Source organism: Erpetoichthys calabaricus, chromosome 2, assembly GCF_900747795.2.
Source record: "Erpetoichthys calabaricus chromosome 2, fErpCal1.3, whole genome shotgun sequence".
Lineage (NCBI taxonomy): Eukaryota > Metazoa > Chordata > Cladistia > Polypteriformes > Polypteridae > Erpetoichthys > Erpetoichthys calabaricus.
Window position 1 is genome coordinate 248652525 of NC_041395.2, and position 17596 is coordinate 248670120.

The 17596-nt window shown below is 36.0% G+C and overlaps 1 protein-coding gene across 1 annotated transcript in view; it reads left to right on the forward strand.

Moving 5' to 3' along the window:
- LOC114646923 (adhesion G protein-coupled receptor A3) overlaps nt 1-17596 on the forward strand; it is a 557815-nt gene that overhangs the window by 149996 nt on the left and 390223 nt on the right. Inside the window, exon 7 of the mRNA XM_028795327.2 lies at nt 478-691. Coding sequence (XP_028651160.2) covers nt 478-691 — 214 coding nt within the window. The remainder of the gene's footprint in view (nt 1-477; nt 692-17596) is intronic.

Consider the following 17596-nt stretch of genomic DNA (forward strand, 5'->3'; position numbering starts at 1 on the left):
TTAACACACAAGTCTCATATCTCACAGCAATAAATGTTGTAATATTTGCATGTTTTTTTAGTGCAAACATCTACTGCCCAGCTGTGGTGCTTCTGTCTTACACATCTAGATAGAAGATAGCATGCTTACCTCTATCTAGGAGATAAGTTCTAAAGAAGACACCTTTGAATATTAAGTCTATGAAGACAGAAATGGAGTTGAGTTTAAATGAAGATTAATTCATTTATTTTCTGTTTTACTTGTTATTGAAAGACTCCAAAAATGTTACAAGTTAAAGAATTAAGTGTGTTTATAAAAGAAATATTCATTAATTTGTTTTGTGCAACTGGGAATCCAGAAAGTGAAAAAAAATACAGGTAAGATATTAAATATCTCTAGTTGGATATTTAGGGCTAGGTGTGGTTCTGTTAAGGTTTAAATTCAAGTTTTTCAAAATTAGATTTATTAGACTTTTTTTTTTTTTTTTTTTTTGCTTAGATGGTCCTCTGGAACTGCCTTTATTTCAGCTGATACCATCTCAAAGACAGATAGTTTTTCAAGGAGATCGCCTGCCTTTTCAGTGCACTGCCACATACATAGATAGTACAACCATGGTGCAGTGGTATCATAATGGAAACTTTATAGAAACAAAAGAAGAGAGTGGAGTATTTGTTGAAGAAAATATAGTTCATGATTGTTGTTTAATTACCAGGTAAGAAAAAAGACTAATATTTTTAATTGGTTGAGCATTGATTGCTAACACATCTGATTTCAGCTTGACGTAGAAAACTATAAGCTTATGCGTAGTTGCTATTTTAGTAAATTATAAACATTTTGCAATTTAAACATTTAAACATCTAAATACATCTAGTTTATGCAACACCTATAAATACTCCTGAATAATGAGGGGTTTAAACATTATGAAGTTGACAAGAAGACAACGCTTGATAATACAGCAGAGCTGAAATATTTTTGTTAGCAGTACAGCTTGAGTTTAATGGTCATATAATGCAAACCATTTTATCTAATTATAGTGCATATATGAATACGTATACTGTAAATAACCATCAATTCAAAAATTTTGGTAGGAGATGGTACTTTTTACATAATTTGTGCTAATAAAGCTTAATATAGTGGCTTGTGAACTTTTTGTTCCAAACTGTATTTAATTACAAAATCATACACACAAGAAGGACATTTCTAAAAATAAAATTATATGTTGATTAGCAGATATCTTAAAAACAAAATCAAAAGCTGAATTATCCTGCTTGTTTATTGGTTACTGCCTGTCATGTTAATACCTATTTGAGACTTTTTTATGGCAATAACAGTTTGCAGTCACTGTGTATCAGCTTTTCCTACTGGTTAGAAGTAATTTTCAGCCAAATTTTTTAGAGGATGTGCTCCAGCTTGTTCAGGTTTCCAGTAAAGAATCACTGTAACAACATTTTGTAATTGTTTGACAGTTTGACTGAAGAGTTTCATTTAAGACATTCAGAATGCTGCTCAAAGATATTTAGCTATTTATTCCAGACTATACTAATTCTAATGTTGCTGTGACCATGTGCTTTAGATCAGTGTTTCCCAACCTCGTTCCTGGGGGCATACTGTGGATGCAGGTTTTTGTTCCAAGCAGATTCCTAATCAGTGACAACACCTGATGACACTGATCTCATTTAATTAGCTGGTATTATTTTTCTTTTACTCTACATTCAGAAAAGCACAGCAGCATGATTGTTACATTTATAAGACATTTAGAAATATTTCTGCTTTTGCTATAGATGTAAATGCTTAACTCTCTTCTGTTGATTTCATTATATTTTGCCCTTTCTCTGTGCAGTTTTCCCCCTTCGTTGTATCTTATTAATGACAATTAAAAATGAGCAGAGCAGACACGCAGGCAAACAACACTGAATAATCTAAGGCTGCAACTACTTTACCATCAGACCCAATAATTAGTAAATAATGGATTAATTAAACAATTAGAACACCTAGAAAAGTAGAATGAAAATCAGGGTGAAAATATTGTTAAAAAGAAAAAAATACATTATTCCCATATAACTGCTTGGTACATTTTAATATATATATATTTTTTTTTTTAACAAACTTCGTTTTCTAATTTCTATATTGTTCCCAAAACACAGAACTTGGGAAATAACAGTTCACTTAATTAGCCCAGGAGTCCAATTAAAAACAGAAGCTGGTTGGAACAAAAACCTGCAGCCACAGTGTGCCCCCAGGACTGAGGTTGGGAAACACTACTTTAGATCATTGTACCAGTGCCAGCTTAATTTACTAAGGTTACTTGCCACCTTGTCATGCATATTCCTTTTTGGCGTGGGTGATTGACTTAGGTCATAAAGGAATTCAAGTACAAAGTGTTTATTCAGCAACTACAATTATCACATTAAAGAGTAATAAATACTAACAATAACACTAGTATAATGTAAGTGTACAATGTTTACTGGCATTGTGTTGTTTTAGCTAAGACACAGAATGTATTTGTACATTTCAACAGAAAGTAGTTATAAGCAATCAACTTCCGCAGTTGAGAAGCCTGCTAGTAGAGTGGTCGGGTCTTGCTCAGAAAGCGGACGCCACTTGAGACGGCATTCCCCTCGCCCAAACACTAACCTTAAGGTCAATAAAATAGGTCCCTGATGTTAAGTCATTATTTTAGGGCTAAAATGATAACAGAAATGTGAAACCTACTTATATACCTAATCTTAATTATTGTGAAACAACCAAGTGGTGTCCGCTTTCTGAACAAGAGCCGAGTGACCTGCAGGTGCCATTTGATTGCTAATTTAAAACAATGCAGCATATAAACATAACCTTCATATAAACATGTGCTGTTTATCAGAATATTTTCTGAAACTGCATTAATCCATTTTTCCTTAGTTTCTAACAAGTTGCGAGTCACTGTTAATAAGAAGCATTCTCTACCATTTTTCATTGTCAGGAATGTATTTCTTGAGGCACAAAGCAGTATTAGGTTAGCGTCACACAGGACACGTTGAATTATACATATAATTCTCCAAAAAGTTGGTGCTTTAGTCCAGGGGTAGGCAACGTCGGTCCTGGAGTGCCACAGTATGTGCAGGTTTTTGTTCCAACCCAGTTCCTTAACGAGAACTCAATTATTGCTGATGAAGCACATATTGCTTAAATGACATTTTAATGCTTCATTTTAGTTGTCTCGCTTGTTAAGGTTCTCCAACCTTAATTGCTTATTTCAATCTTAAACTGCTGCATTCAGTGTTTTAATTGCTCCTTATTAGCAATAAGATGTAAAACAGGGGTAGGCAATGTCGGTCCTGGTGAGCCGCAGTGGCTACAGGTTTTCATTCAACCCAATTGCTTAATTAGAAACCAATCATTGCCAATCTCAGACCTTATTTAATTTTATGGCTTGTTAGTCTGCAATGTAAGGCTTTTATATCATAGATTTTTTTCCTTTCCAAGGATATCATCCAAATGATTTGAAGCCTAAAACAGATCATTTTCAGTCTGTCACATTTTTCTATTAAGTGTTTTATTAAATCAAACTGTGCATGATGAACACACACAGATGTAATTGGAAAAAAGCAAGCTGGAGAACTGCTGGCTGCTTTGTCTTTTACATCTTATTGCTAATAAGGAGCAATTAAAACACTGAATGCAGCAGTTTAAGATTGAAATAAGCAATTAAGGTTGGAGAACCTTAACAAGCGAGACCACTAAAATGAAGCATTAAAATGTCACTTAAGCAATATGTGCTTCATCAGCAATAATTGAGTTCTCGTTAAGGAACTGGGTTGGAACAAAAACCTGCACATACTGTGGCACTCCAGGACTGACGTTGCCTACCCCTGCTTTAGTCATTTGGGGTAACACGGTAGCATAGTTTGAGCAGCAAACTGTTTTCAATGAGTCATCAGTTCAACAGTACATGACAATAATTATTTTGCATCCTGACAAATGTATGAATGTTTTTTAATACCTAACTGTGAAAGCAGCATGTTAGTAATGTTTTTGCTTGTGTCAATTGCCTGAATTTTTAACCTGTATTTAAATTAATGTACAGTATTTTTTGGTAACATGATATATTTAAATCTCATTTATTGGTTCATAGAAAATCCCTACATCTAGTGAAACGCTCCTTTCAGATTATTGTCAAAAGCTGACATAAATGTCTTAGGCATGTGTCAGGAAAAATGGAGAATCTAATTACAAATCAATAAAGACAGTAATTAGCCTTTGAATCCTATATACATTTCTGAAGCTATGAGGCATCAGTGCCCATCCCAGCTGTTTTTCTAGGTCCTCTGAGTTTCCTCCTACATTCCAAAGATGTACAGATTAGGATAACTCAAGATTCTAAAATTAGCCAAATGTGATTTGGGTGTGGAACTGAACCCAATGATTTGGAATATTATTATTATTATTAAAAACTTATGTTACTGTAACTGTCATCAGATGTCTTTATTTGGTGTTTAACCAAATGGATTCAAACCCAAAAGCTTTGCAACAATAAAATATATCCTTCCTTCCACAGTGGTAATCCAACAACAACTAAATCCAGTCTGGACTGACTGTATAAACGTGTAGGAAAAGACTCAGAAAATTTTAGAGGTGTAATCTTTTTGTATTGTGCATATACAAAACATGTTTAGTAAACCAAGGAAGCAGTTTTAAGGATGCCATGTCAGTTATTCCACTATAAATGTTCAGGAGTAGACTTGGCAAGTTACAATATTAACTCATGACAAATACATGGTCTTCATGGAATCAATGGGGGTTTCTGTTTTTGGCTCACAAAAGAATAAGTGAGGAGTCGGAGTGTCTGGGCTTGCAAGTGTCCTGGATAAAAACCAAGATCCAGGCTTTTAATGACCTCTTGGAGACAGCCATCAGCAATGTGCTTGTCTGCGGAGAGAATATCGACTGCGTTGAAAGGTTTACTTACCTCGGCAGCGACATTCATGTCTCTTGTGACTCTTCGTATGAAGTCAATAGATGGATTGGGAGAGCATGTGGGGTCATGAGGTCGCTGGAAATGTGTGGCACTCCCGATATCTTTGCAGGAGGATGAAGGTCCAAGTCTTTAGAGTCTTGGTGCTTCCTGTTTTGCTATATGGTTGCAAGACATGGGTGCTATCCAGTGACCTAAAACAAAGACTGGACTCCTTTGGAAATGTGTCTCTTTGGAGAATCTTTGGGTACCACTAGTTTGACTTTGTGTCGAACAAGACGATGCTCACAGAGTCCTGAAAGAGGCATGTTACTTGCATTGTGAGGGAGTGTAAGTTATGGCACTATGGCCATGTGGCGGAATTCCCTGAGTGGGATCCAGCTCGCAGGATCCTCATTGCTGATGACCCAAGTAGCTGGACAAGGCTACAGCAGATAGATGGTCATTTCCAGATGGTGGGACTAGACTGCGTCTTTGCTTGGGGGTTGCCAACCAGGATCCTGAGGTGGTTCGTTGTGTGGTGGGTGCGGCAATGCACTATACCAGTGCAAGTTCAACAGTCTAATATGACCAGACCTGTAGTGACAATATACAGTACTTTAAATGAGAACGTGATTACTATTTGCTTGCTTGTTGTGGAGGAAGATCAGATTTTATGATGTGGTTGGATTTGATCTGGAGTGAAAAATAGTTTAAGGTTATTTTTGCTGTTTTTGCTGTTTTAGATGCTATGTAAAAATGCCAATTAATTTTTTTCTTCTTTGTGCAGTATTGTTAGCAGTTTGATGGTAAGCACGGGAAAATCAACTGTGTCCCACAGAATTTGTACTTTGTCACATACTGAACTTATTTTATGAAGTTGAGTGTAAGATGGTTGTGGGATCTGTTAAACCTGTGAATTCTCCTAGATATTTCACACAAGCATCAAGATAATTGGGACCTGTCTTTGTTGACAATATGCACTTTATCTTCTCACAACTTTTAAAGTATTTCAGTTGTTTAATTGGCTGTGTATGCATTAGTCTTTGTAAACTGAAAAAAATAGTAGATATTACAACTTTATATAATATTTAATTAGTACATTTACATACAGAAATATTGTTTTACAAATAGTAAAATAAAAATTACAAAAATAAATATTGTAAAAGGTAGAAAAATTAATAAAAGGAAGAAATGGAAGAATCCCTAATGGGGATGAACATACTATAAATTAAATCACATCTCAATTTGTGTGGTCTGTAAGCCTCTAGTGGTGACAGATTTGATATCATATGCTATTATCAGAAGGTCAGGGAGGAGAGAAAAAGAAATGCTCTATTTGATGTGGTTGCAAGAGAAAATAAACCTCTAGGTGGCCCAAACCTAAAATACCATCCAGTCCCATTTGGGCATTCTGAAGTACTTAAATGTAATACATGTAATGAAAAGTCCTAGAAGGATCAATACCACGGATATCATCATGGTAGTAGACCGATTCACCCTTTCTAGAATCAAAGACAGCTACAGAGTATGTCCACCAAGTGGTAGTGGTACAGAACACTACCACAGGATATCAAAAAGAGAAAATGAGTACAAAAGAAATCAGTAGTAACTGGAAAGGTTATATATGAATAACGGTACTGTTGTACTATAAGAAACAGTCACATCTAACACTATGAACATATATGAAAATATATGATTATAAAGTTGTAATTAAATCTTTTAAAATAGATCAATAAATTATGTAAAGGCCAAATTAAAGTTTGTAGTAGTTTTTTAAAATGTTCACCAGTAGTAGTCTGAAGTATTGTTCTTGGCAAAATATTCACATTTTTTAGTGTATGAAGGCTGTTTCTCCAGTTATATTATGTTTCAGAACATTCAGCTAGTCAGTGTTCAAAAATCTGAGGTTATAAATAGGTAATATGTAAATAGATATTCCCAAGTATAAGGAGGTGCTTTATTGTTCAGTGTCTTATATACAGTTAGGTATACTTTGAAGTCAATCCTAAAATACACTGAAAGCCAATGTAACAGAGGTAATGCTGTTGAAATGTGTTCAAATTTTCTTTTTGATTAATATTCTTTCTGTTGCCTTTCTGTTGCATTTTGTAAAAGGAGCAGTCAGATTATATCTTTCCTTGGTAATCTTGATTGGAATGCATTACAGTAATACTATTGGTGCAGTTTTTCAGAAAAAAAGCAAAATTTATGGTTTAAAATTTAGTCTTAATCCATAATTACACCTTCATCAGTACTTTACATTGGTTCTCAGATACAGTATTTAGAGAGGGCAAGATCACTGTCTCTGATGTCAGCTAACTTTATATACAGTATGTATAATATTAACCTTTAATTTATTACATTGTATTTCAGTTTTAATAATAAAGGGATGTCTAACTGAAAGTTATTATCCAATCATGCTAGTTATATTGCAAGAGTAACCAAAACAAAACTGAATAAATAGAAAGTAACACTACAAATTTCAAGTATTTACAGCCCCAAAAGTTACTGCAGTCTTAAGAAATGTGGCCGGATCCAAATAAATGGGTAAGTCAAAGTAAGAGGTGATGGGATAGAAGAAGGCATATCAAAGTAAGTAAAAACAGTTTAGGTCCTGTCAGAGACCCACTTCTGAAGGTTATCTTACATCTCAAACATGCATTAAGGGGCGACAACAATACCAAGGACAAGACACATCTGACACTGCTGCAGCTCCTGGTTTGATTTACAAGTCCAGATGATTGAGGTTTTCCTCTAAGAACATCTGTTTTTTACTGCAGCCAATAATTCGATTTGTTTTTCCTGCTTGGTTTAAGGAAATGTACTGTAAATGTTAAAAATGGTAAAAATGTAATTATTTGTCTCATGTATGGCAAATGTAGGGCTTTTAGCTATAAAGGAATATATTATTTCCTTATACTTAATTTTGCATTTGAGACAGAAATATCATTATTAGAAGAATAAAAGGTGTTATTGTTAAACTAGGGCTGGATAATTATTAAATATTTTAAGCCTCATGATCTGGTGGTTCATTTTCAGTGGACTTTTGTTAGTCTTCAGTATAGAAACCTGTATTACTGTGGGTTACAACTTAATTATTTTTTGCACAGGATGTATTTTTATTATTGCAGACAGTTGAGGATTAAGACACATACATTATATTTAAACAATTTCAATACCACTTAATTCTACTCAGGATCTCAGAGGGGCAGAACAGGATACAAGGCAAGAAAAACTCAGTAGAGTTCACCAGTAAAGTCACACAAACTCAGGGCAAATTAAGTCATCACGCACATACAACACACATCCCCACATAGTTTTGACAGCCTAGCAAATGACTGAAACTCAGAACACAGTTTCTGAAATGAAATCATTTTGCCATGATTTATTTGAGTGTTGTGAGTTAACTTTCAGTGTCCTATAACCTGAGCAGACAAAGTTAATCTCTATAATGTATAAATCTATGTAAGAAAAAAAGGTAAAGGCCTATTGAAAGAGAGGTGGGTTCTGTGCATCACATGTTTTTTCTGTGGTTAATCAGAATTAACAGTATTTCTTTATATATTAAAGTTTAATAAATAATATTTTATGAAAACAGCAAGTAAAACGTATGTACATTTCAAACAATATTTTTTAAATGTGAAACATTCTAATCTCAGATAAGTGTTTATCACACAAGGATTCAGCCAAACCTATGGTATGATGTAGCAATGTATATTTTATACTATAATTTAGTTTACCAGATCATACCGTGGAGATGGCTAAGATGATTGAAATCCATTTCTACAATTAAAAAAAGATTTAAATAGGATGAACTGATTACTTTTCAAATGCTACTGTTACTGGAAGTGTAAAATATTTTGAGCACTCCATTTTTCTACGGTAGTCTCTCAAGTCAAACTATGACCTACAGCATATTCATATTGTGCCTTAACCATCTTTATTTCTTCTGTGGACACCCTCTGTGCTAGCTGAGTTTAAGCTTAAATTTCCCTTCATATATTTCTTTTCTCAGTTTTCCTCCAGTATAGAGCTTTTTTTCCTTAACTCATGTGCCTTATTCAGCATGATATTTCTCCTGTCACCCACATTTTTACAAATGTATAGTATCTCATTGTCTTTCTGTTTATTTCCACAAATTTGTTTTTCTTAGTCTTTTGTACCTTTGTTTTTTGTATCTAATCCATAACTGCAAACCTGTTTTTATGGCATTATTATTGAATTTCTTGCTCCCATAACCACTAGATGCCTGTTCTTTCTAATTTATGTAAATTTATATTTTTGTTTACATATTTTTATCATCATATGCTGACTTGAGCACTTAGACGATCGATTATTTGATTTATTGACTGTTTATATGTCTGAAAAAAGATCTGCTGCTTTCTTGCCTCTTCTTCCTGTTGTATTTATACATTTCTGTTATTTATTTAAGAGTGCTTAAGCACAGTGTGTTAACACTAAACCTTTTCAGCTACTCTTCAACGTCCTGCATCTTCATACACCATGCCACATAGGTAGCGGAACCTCTCTACATTCTCTAAAACAACCTTAATATATCAGCAATCTTGCACCCTTTTCTCACACTTTCTGTAATCAAAGGTCACACTCATCACCTACAGACTAAAGACGATGTTACATTATGTGATTTTTGAGTTGTGTGGCATTTCAGACTTGTTGAACACAGTTGTTGCTGCATCATGTCAAATTACATAACTGAAAATCGCTTTGCAGCACAGTTGCCCTTGACTCCTTTTCCAACAGTCAGTAGCGTGCTGTCTGATGGAGCCAGCAGTGTACTGACACTGTGCAAAGGGTTAACAGCTGTGGTGAGTTAAGTAGCAATCTCTGCCCTTTTTTTCTTTTTTACATTTTGTCATGGTACTTAACTCCTAACACCCTCAACCAATTTTTAATAGATTTCCCCTCCCACTGCCACCTTCTTCCAATGACAAGTCTCTTCACACCAGTTCTACTACATCAAAAACTCTTACCACATCAGCTGGAATGGGGAGTGATGAATTCACCTATGACAATGAGTATGGGCTGTCTATAGCTGAAAACCAAGTAAGGAAACAAGTGAGGAAGCTATGCTCAGGAAATGCTGCAGGACCAGATGGAGCCAGTCCTTGAATTCTTAAGGTCTGTGCTGACCAACTTTGTGGTATCCTCTGTCACTTGTTCAGTCTGTTCCTAAGGCTTCAGAAAGGGCTGCTGCTGTGGTAAACATCCCTCACTTTTCCTGTGTTAAAGAAGGTAGACGCCAATTCACCTAATGATTACAGATTAGTGGCACTTACGTCTTACGCCACAAAGACCTTTGAGAGGATGGTAATCGACTATGTGAGTCCCCTTGTGGTAGACCACCTGGACCCAGTGCAATTTGCTTATTAGACAAAGATTGGAATGTAGGATACAATTATCTATCTGCTCCACAGGGCTTATTCTCACTTGGACTAACGTGTCAGCACTGTAAAGATTATGTTTTTTGAGGTCAGCAGTGCTTTCAATACCATCCAGTCATTACTATTAAGGGGAAAGCTCAGAGATATGCAGGTGGATGAGCCTACAATGGTCTGGATAATGGACTGTCTGTCAGGCAGTCCACACTTTGTGTGATTCAAGGACTGTGTTTCTGATGTGGATGTGAGTAAAACATGAACACCCCAAGGAGTAGTCCTGTCTCTATTTCTGTTCACTCTTTACACCTCAGAGTTGAAATATAATACCAGGTCATGTCACCTGCAGAGATTTTCAGTGCACTATTGCACATATGAGGTGTATTGTTAAAGGGGATGAGACAGAGTATAGTTGTCAGGTGGAGAACATTGTTTTTTGCAGAAATAATTGTCTGTAACTTAACATTAGAAAACCCAAGGGACTGGTTATTTACTTTCCACACCAAGAGCATCTATGTCTGGTCACTATTCAATGAGTGGATGTTGAGGTGGTGCAGTCCTACAAGTACTTGAGGGTCAACATCAATGCCAGGTTGGACTGGTCGCGTAACACAGAGGAAATTTATAAGAAAGGGTAGAGTAGGCACTTTTTTCTCAGCAGACGGCATTCCTTTAATGTGGGTAGTGACATTCTTAACACCATCATCAACTCTGTGATGGCCAGTGCAATTTTATATGCTGTGGTGTTCTCGACTGGTAACATCACTTCAACAGAGGCCCACCGAATTAACAAGCTAATAAAAAGGGCAGACTCATTTATGGGATGCTCTCTAGACCACCTGGAGGTAGTAGCAAAGGAGAGAATTAAAACAAAGTGCCTTGATGACCAAAGCTTCACATCCTCTCTCTAACACTGACACTGAGTACTTTCAGCTAATGAATCATTCAGCAACAGTGTGTCAAGAAACAGTACTGGGACTCATTTATACCAACACCAATTTAAATTTTTTTACTTATAAACTAATAAACATTATTTTGGCTTAAAAAAAATAAAGATTCCAAATTTAATGTTTGCTAATTTGTTTTACTTATTAGGCATGCCGTCTCAGTAGCTGCTAGTCACACTTATTTTGGTTCTCTGTGTGCTTGCATTAAAACTTTGCATATTATATTGCTGGAGTGCTTCAAAACATCAAAGCATATCTGACCAATGCAGAAGTTTAGAAACACTAACTAAAAAATTTTATTCTGGAATGTTGTGTTGTCTGATGTACAGTATGTAACGCAGGCACCCCATCAATGGTTAGGTCCTGTTCTTTCGCCCATGCAGTTGGGACAGGCACAGATTTCTCCTGAATTGGGTACGCCAGTCAGAAAACAAACAGCTTTAGCTGTGTTTATAAAAATAAGGCTTCTCTTCTTTTATTGAGGGTGTGTATGGCACTGTATTAAAATTCAAATAATCTGATGACATACTCTCAAATCATGTGCGAATTATTTATTTTTATTTCAGAACAAATCCTTCAGTGGTATAAAAGATTCAATAATAAAAGCGCCTTTTGCCTTGAGAGTGTACAGTACACCCCTAAAATTTGTGGGGGTTACGTTCCTAGAGCACCCGCGAATTGTGAAAAACCGCGACTTTTGGATGTGGTTAACAAATGCCTTTTAAATGCCTATTTTTATAGTTTAAACCCTAAATACAGTATGCCCCCAAAGCACTTTAATTTTGTTGCAAACTCAGCTTAATACATTAATACATTACCTAAAAAATTACCTTAATACATTACCTAAAAACAGAATGTAAAGGTAAACCCGTATACTCCCCGGTATATCCATCCCTGTCTCCCACGGTACTAGAATGTAAACTACCGATGTTACCGCTATACGTACTCTAATTCTTGCAAGCGCGTTTTCTTTGGTATGCTCTGTCGTTTTCTTTGTTATAAGTAGAGTTAAATACATAATAATTTCATTTAATTAAAATACAGTAAAATGTACGGGTACTCACCAATGATGAATGATATTGATGATGATGATGATGAAGTAGCTGTGCAGTACGATGCAGAGGATTTAAAACTCCTCGGGAGGCGCCTCTTCTTCAGACGCTTCAGAAGGAGTCAGATCTTTGGACGGGTCTTCTTCTGGTGGGGTTTCGTGTTGGCTTTTCTTTATAGGTTTCAGGAACATTGTGATGGGAAGTTGCTACATCGTCTCCTGTAGCGAACTGCTGGTACAATTTCTGTGCTTTCTCATGAATGATGTTACCGTCAAAGTGGATGTTCTTCTTTCTGCAGTTGGTGATCCATAATGGCAAGGCAGATTCCATCCTGATGATATTTTTATTCCTTATGGTTGTTACCTTTTTGGCACTATCACAGAAACTTAGAGATACGGTACTCCAGATCGCTGCTTCGTTCTTCTTTATGTAGCGTGCGGTGCTTTCATTAATGCCATAGTGGCGCACTACTGCAGCATAACTTTTTAGTTCCCGGAGCAAATCCAGTAGTTCAACTTTCTCCTGGAGTGTTTTAAACTTCTTCCGGTGCTTAGGCTCAGAGCCAGAAGCCTTAGAAGATGCAGGGCATTTTGGCGACATGTTGTGTGTTTAAGAATAACAAAATGAATACAATAACAAAATGGAAAACACGAGGACACTCAGCTGGAGACGCGTCACAGGGCAGCAGTCAATCAGCAGCAAGGAGAAATGAATACACTCTCGGATTGGCTACTTCACCATCCCAAACTGCGTTTCCCTCAGCGGTGGTAAACCCACTCATCTGGAGACGCGTCACAGGGCAGCAGTCAATCAGCAGCAAGGAGAAATAAATAACGCTCTCGGATTGGCTACTTTCACCATCCCAAACTGTGTTTTTCTCAGCGGTGGTAAACCCACTCAGCTGGAGACACATCACAGGGCAGCAGTCAATCAGCAGCAAGGAGAAATGAATAATGCTCTCAGATTGGCTACTTTCACCATCCCAAACCGCGTTTCCCTCAGCGTTTGCTTCCTGTTCTCTCTACAGCACAGTATTGCCACGAAAAAAGCCATAAAAAATTGCGGAGGATATTTGCGATTTCCGCTAACAATTAATAGTTAGATTCTAAGGAAAAATCCGTGAACGACTGAGTCCGCGAACCCTGAACCGCGACTTTGCGGGGGTCTACTGTAGTGGGATTTTCCCTCTTTATTAAGTTGAACCATGTGGGAATCTATAGAAATGCTTATTGAGGTGTAACTACAATTACAACAGTTTCTTTCTCTTTCTGTTGTGCAATTGTTCTCTCTCTCTCTCTGCCACTCCTGAGTTTTTTGTGTTGCCAGTAATTTGTCACATAATATAAAGAATATAATTTTTTAGTGCTTTAGTCCTTTTTATGTTTTTGATACTTCATTTAAACTTTAATCTACATTATACTAAAAGTGGTTGGATTCTTTCTTTTTGTAGTCATTAGAACTAGATTCATTTACTGTAACAATTTTTTATTGTAATTTCAGTTTTATAACAGGCTGAATCTTAGTGTTTCTAAATTACTCCTTGTAGAATCATTGGGATGAAATTTACTTTTACTTTTACATATAGTTGTTTAGATGATCATTTTATTCTTGGCTACTTAGGAAGTCTAAACTACAGCACACAGTGCAATTGTTCATACTTATACAGGGGGTACACTGGCGATTAAATGACGTAATCATGCTGATAGCCTTTTGTTGGAGTTACATAGGAAATCTTTACATTTACAGTCCATCACCTTTGCAAGATTGCCTGCACTGAAGTAATCAAACGTCAGTCATTTTCTAACTCACTTAGACCTGAGCAGAGTTGCAGGTGTGCTGGAGCCTATCCCAACTAGCACAAGTTGCAAGACAGGAACAAACCTTGGACAGGGCAGCAGTCCCTCACAGGGCAAACAACACAATAGGGCCAATTTAGTATCGGCTATCTACCTAACCTGCATGTCTTTGGACTGAGGGAGGAAAGCTAATCACCCAGAGAACACCGGGAGAACATGCAAACTCCATGCAGGGAGGTAATGGGGCACAAGCCCTATTCTCTTTTCCGCAAGGCAGTAGCACTACCACAGCACTACCATGCTGCCTCTACTAAAATGGTTCAGTGATTTTTTTTTTAAGCAAAGTGCAATGTTTCAAGGTGTCAGGATGAAGAGTGTTTTCATTACATAGTTCTGTATTTTCTATTAACCTATTCATGTTTTATGTTACATGTAATCCTTTTAAGATATTATTGGTGTCACACCGGAATGATTTAGCATGTATAACTTTTACACTACTCAACTAAGTTAGGACTGGAGAGTTTGGAGGTTAACTACTGGATCATTTTAAGGAAGGCCTGGCACTAAGTGTGTGGACTTTGCATCATCTCCCAATGTTTGCATTACTTTATTTCTAAGTACAAAGTCAAAAACAATGTGAATACATTTCTACAGGAGAATCAAATTCTGGTCAATTCATAAGGCCTCTATTATATACCATGTATGATTCCAAATGTTTAACATCTGTTATTTTTAATGCAATGGCTGATCTCTAAAATAATAGTTTTTTTCTTGAGAATAATGCAAATGCAGTATCAAATGTAATTATTTAAAGGAAGTGAGTATGTTTAATGAGTTATCCAGGACAATTTAATTGCATTTTGTCAAACATTTAGGAAGATTTGTTCATAAAGTAACCTGCTATATCCTAACACAGGGTCACGGGGGTCTGCTGGAGCCAATCCCAGGGCACAAGGCAGGAACAAATCCCAGGCAGGACACACACACACACACCCACACACCAAGCACACCCTAGGGACAATTTAGGATCGTCAATGCACCTAACCTGCATGTCTTTGGACTGTGGGAGGAAACCCACGCAGACACAGGGAGAACTCCGTGCAGGGAGGACCCGGGAAGTGAACCCAGGTCTACTTACTGCGAGGCAGCAGCGCTACCACTGTGCCAACGTGCCGCCCTTGTTTATAATAGTAATGACTTTAATAAAACTGTTGTTCCTGTTTAATGTAAAGATCAACCAGATGATTGATGAAATGAATTATTTCACAGGGCTATTTTAACTGATATCAAGAGATATGTGTAAATCTATCCACCTGTTTTTTAGAACCCACTCAATTGAACTAAATGGTTATTTTTGGCCACACCATAGATTGTATGTATAACATAATTTTTTATATTTTTATTTTAAATACTGCCACAGTGGATTTTTCGCTTTTGCTTATAGTTGTAACCTGTAAACTGCCTATAAACTAGTTTCTATTGATATTTGATTTCAAATCGTAATATTACATAAATTTGCTTATAATAAAGGACTGTAAAAACTATGCTTCTGATATGGCCTGACCTCCATGTTGTCTAATTATATATTTATATGTGTCATGAATCCAAAAAAATGCACAGTGATCAGCAGCTGTTTTATGTTTAGAATGTTGCTATTTACAGACTGTATAATGCTTGACAGAACAGTTTGTGGTTTCATTTGTATTTAGGAAAACAGTTCAACAGGGTCACTCTGTTATTTCTCTATAATGGTTTCAGAGTAAATGCTCTTTAAATATGGCTGAATAATGTCAACCTTTTATGTTACTAGAGTAGTAACTCTGAACAGGAAATGTGCAGCAGTGGAAAAATAAAACTGTAAAATCATGTTAAGAATTAGCTGTATGACTGAGCACAAACAAGCATTATTTAAACTGTATACTATGATTAAACACATTATAGAATTTTATTTATGGGCAATGAACTGAGAGTACTATTTCCCATTTAGCTCATGAAGTGGTTTGCTTTAAATATTTTACTATTAATAAACTACAACATGGTAAAAATGAAAGATATTAATAAACAGTGGCATCTCATACTAGTCTAGGTTCAGGGTTTTATAGGCAGGTCAGTGAGGAACAATAGAAGCAGAGACTGGACACTCTCTTGAGAGGACACTGTGCTCACTGTCAGGGCATCTGATTAATATTCACCCAGCTTCCCTGTCTAGATTTTGTTTTGATTTTTTTGTACATAGTTGTATGATGTTTTTAGCTCTTTGGAAAAACTGTGGCTTGTAATCTGTATATATGCATGTATAATATAAAGTTGACTGACTACAAACAACTGATGAAAAACATGAAAGTACTGTATTTGAGTGAATGGTGTAAATGAAAATTGTAAAATAAAATAATGATAATATTGTACTCAAATCTGACATTATTCCAGCTTATTATCTGTTTCTATTCAAAACAACACACTTTCCTGTAAAACTGTGTTTTCCATTGACCATCACCAGAAAACCAGAAAAAAGCAGGAAGTTACAGAGTACTTCTGATTCACTTGATTAACTTATGGTACAACAACAAACTCTCCACTGTCTGACAAAATATCCTGGGTGAAGCTTGGTAACAGGTAGTTATTGTATATGATAACTGAATTGCAGTATCTCCACCATAAACTAATATAACATGTAATATATGATTTCCATCATAGACTTATTTGAACATAGAATAAGTGGTCCAGACCAACCTGTAGTCTATCAACAGCCTCAGTAGTTCACCTATGAATATGTTTCATGACTAATTTTAATTTCTGTCTGTAAGAAGAGAATTAAGAGGTATTATAGAGGGATTCTACTTTTGAAAAGTCCCTGTAGCAGTGCCTCAGACATTTGGCATTTCTAGTAGAACATCTTTGGAGTTACAGTGCAGTAGTAATATTTGCGTGAGGAACTTAAACACTAATCAGTGAATGATGAAAGCTCCTTCAGCAAATTAAACAACTTGCATTTATCCAAAATAAATTCCAGATGAGGCGAGCAACACTGTGCCATCATAGCTCATAGCATTGATCAGCTCTGAAAAGATTATATCCAGGAAGAGTGACAACCTCAAAATGTATTAAAGCATTTAGGTCTCAGTAAAATACAACACTAAAGCAAAAGGGTAATCAGTAATAGAACTTCTGAGTAATTGAAACTCATCCATTTAATAGCATATAGACTGGAAATGTGACAAATAAAAAACACAAAATGGAAATATGCCATAGGATGTGTGTTCTAAAAGTTTTTTATTTTTCTCAAGAAAAATGGAAGTAAATCCCTGGTGTAGTGTTTTAATTATGAATTTTCCCTTTCTGACTGACTGAAGAGCACTTACAGTAAATTGCATTAATTTGTTTTTGTAAAATATTGTTGGTTTTCATCTAGGTCTGGAGATTTTCTGCTTCATAGATGTTTTACAACATCCAAGATCTAACAGTATATCCAACTTGCCTATATAAGGTGCAT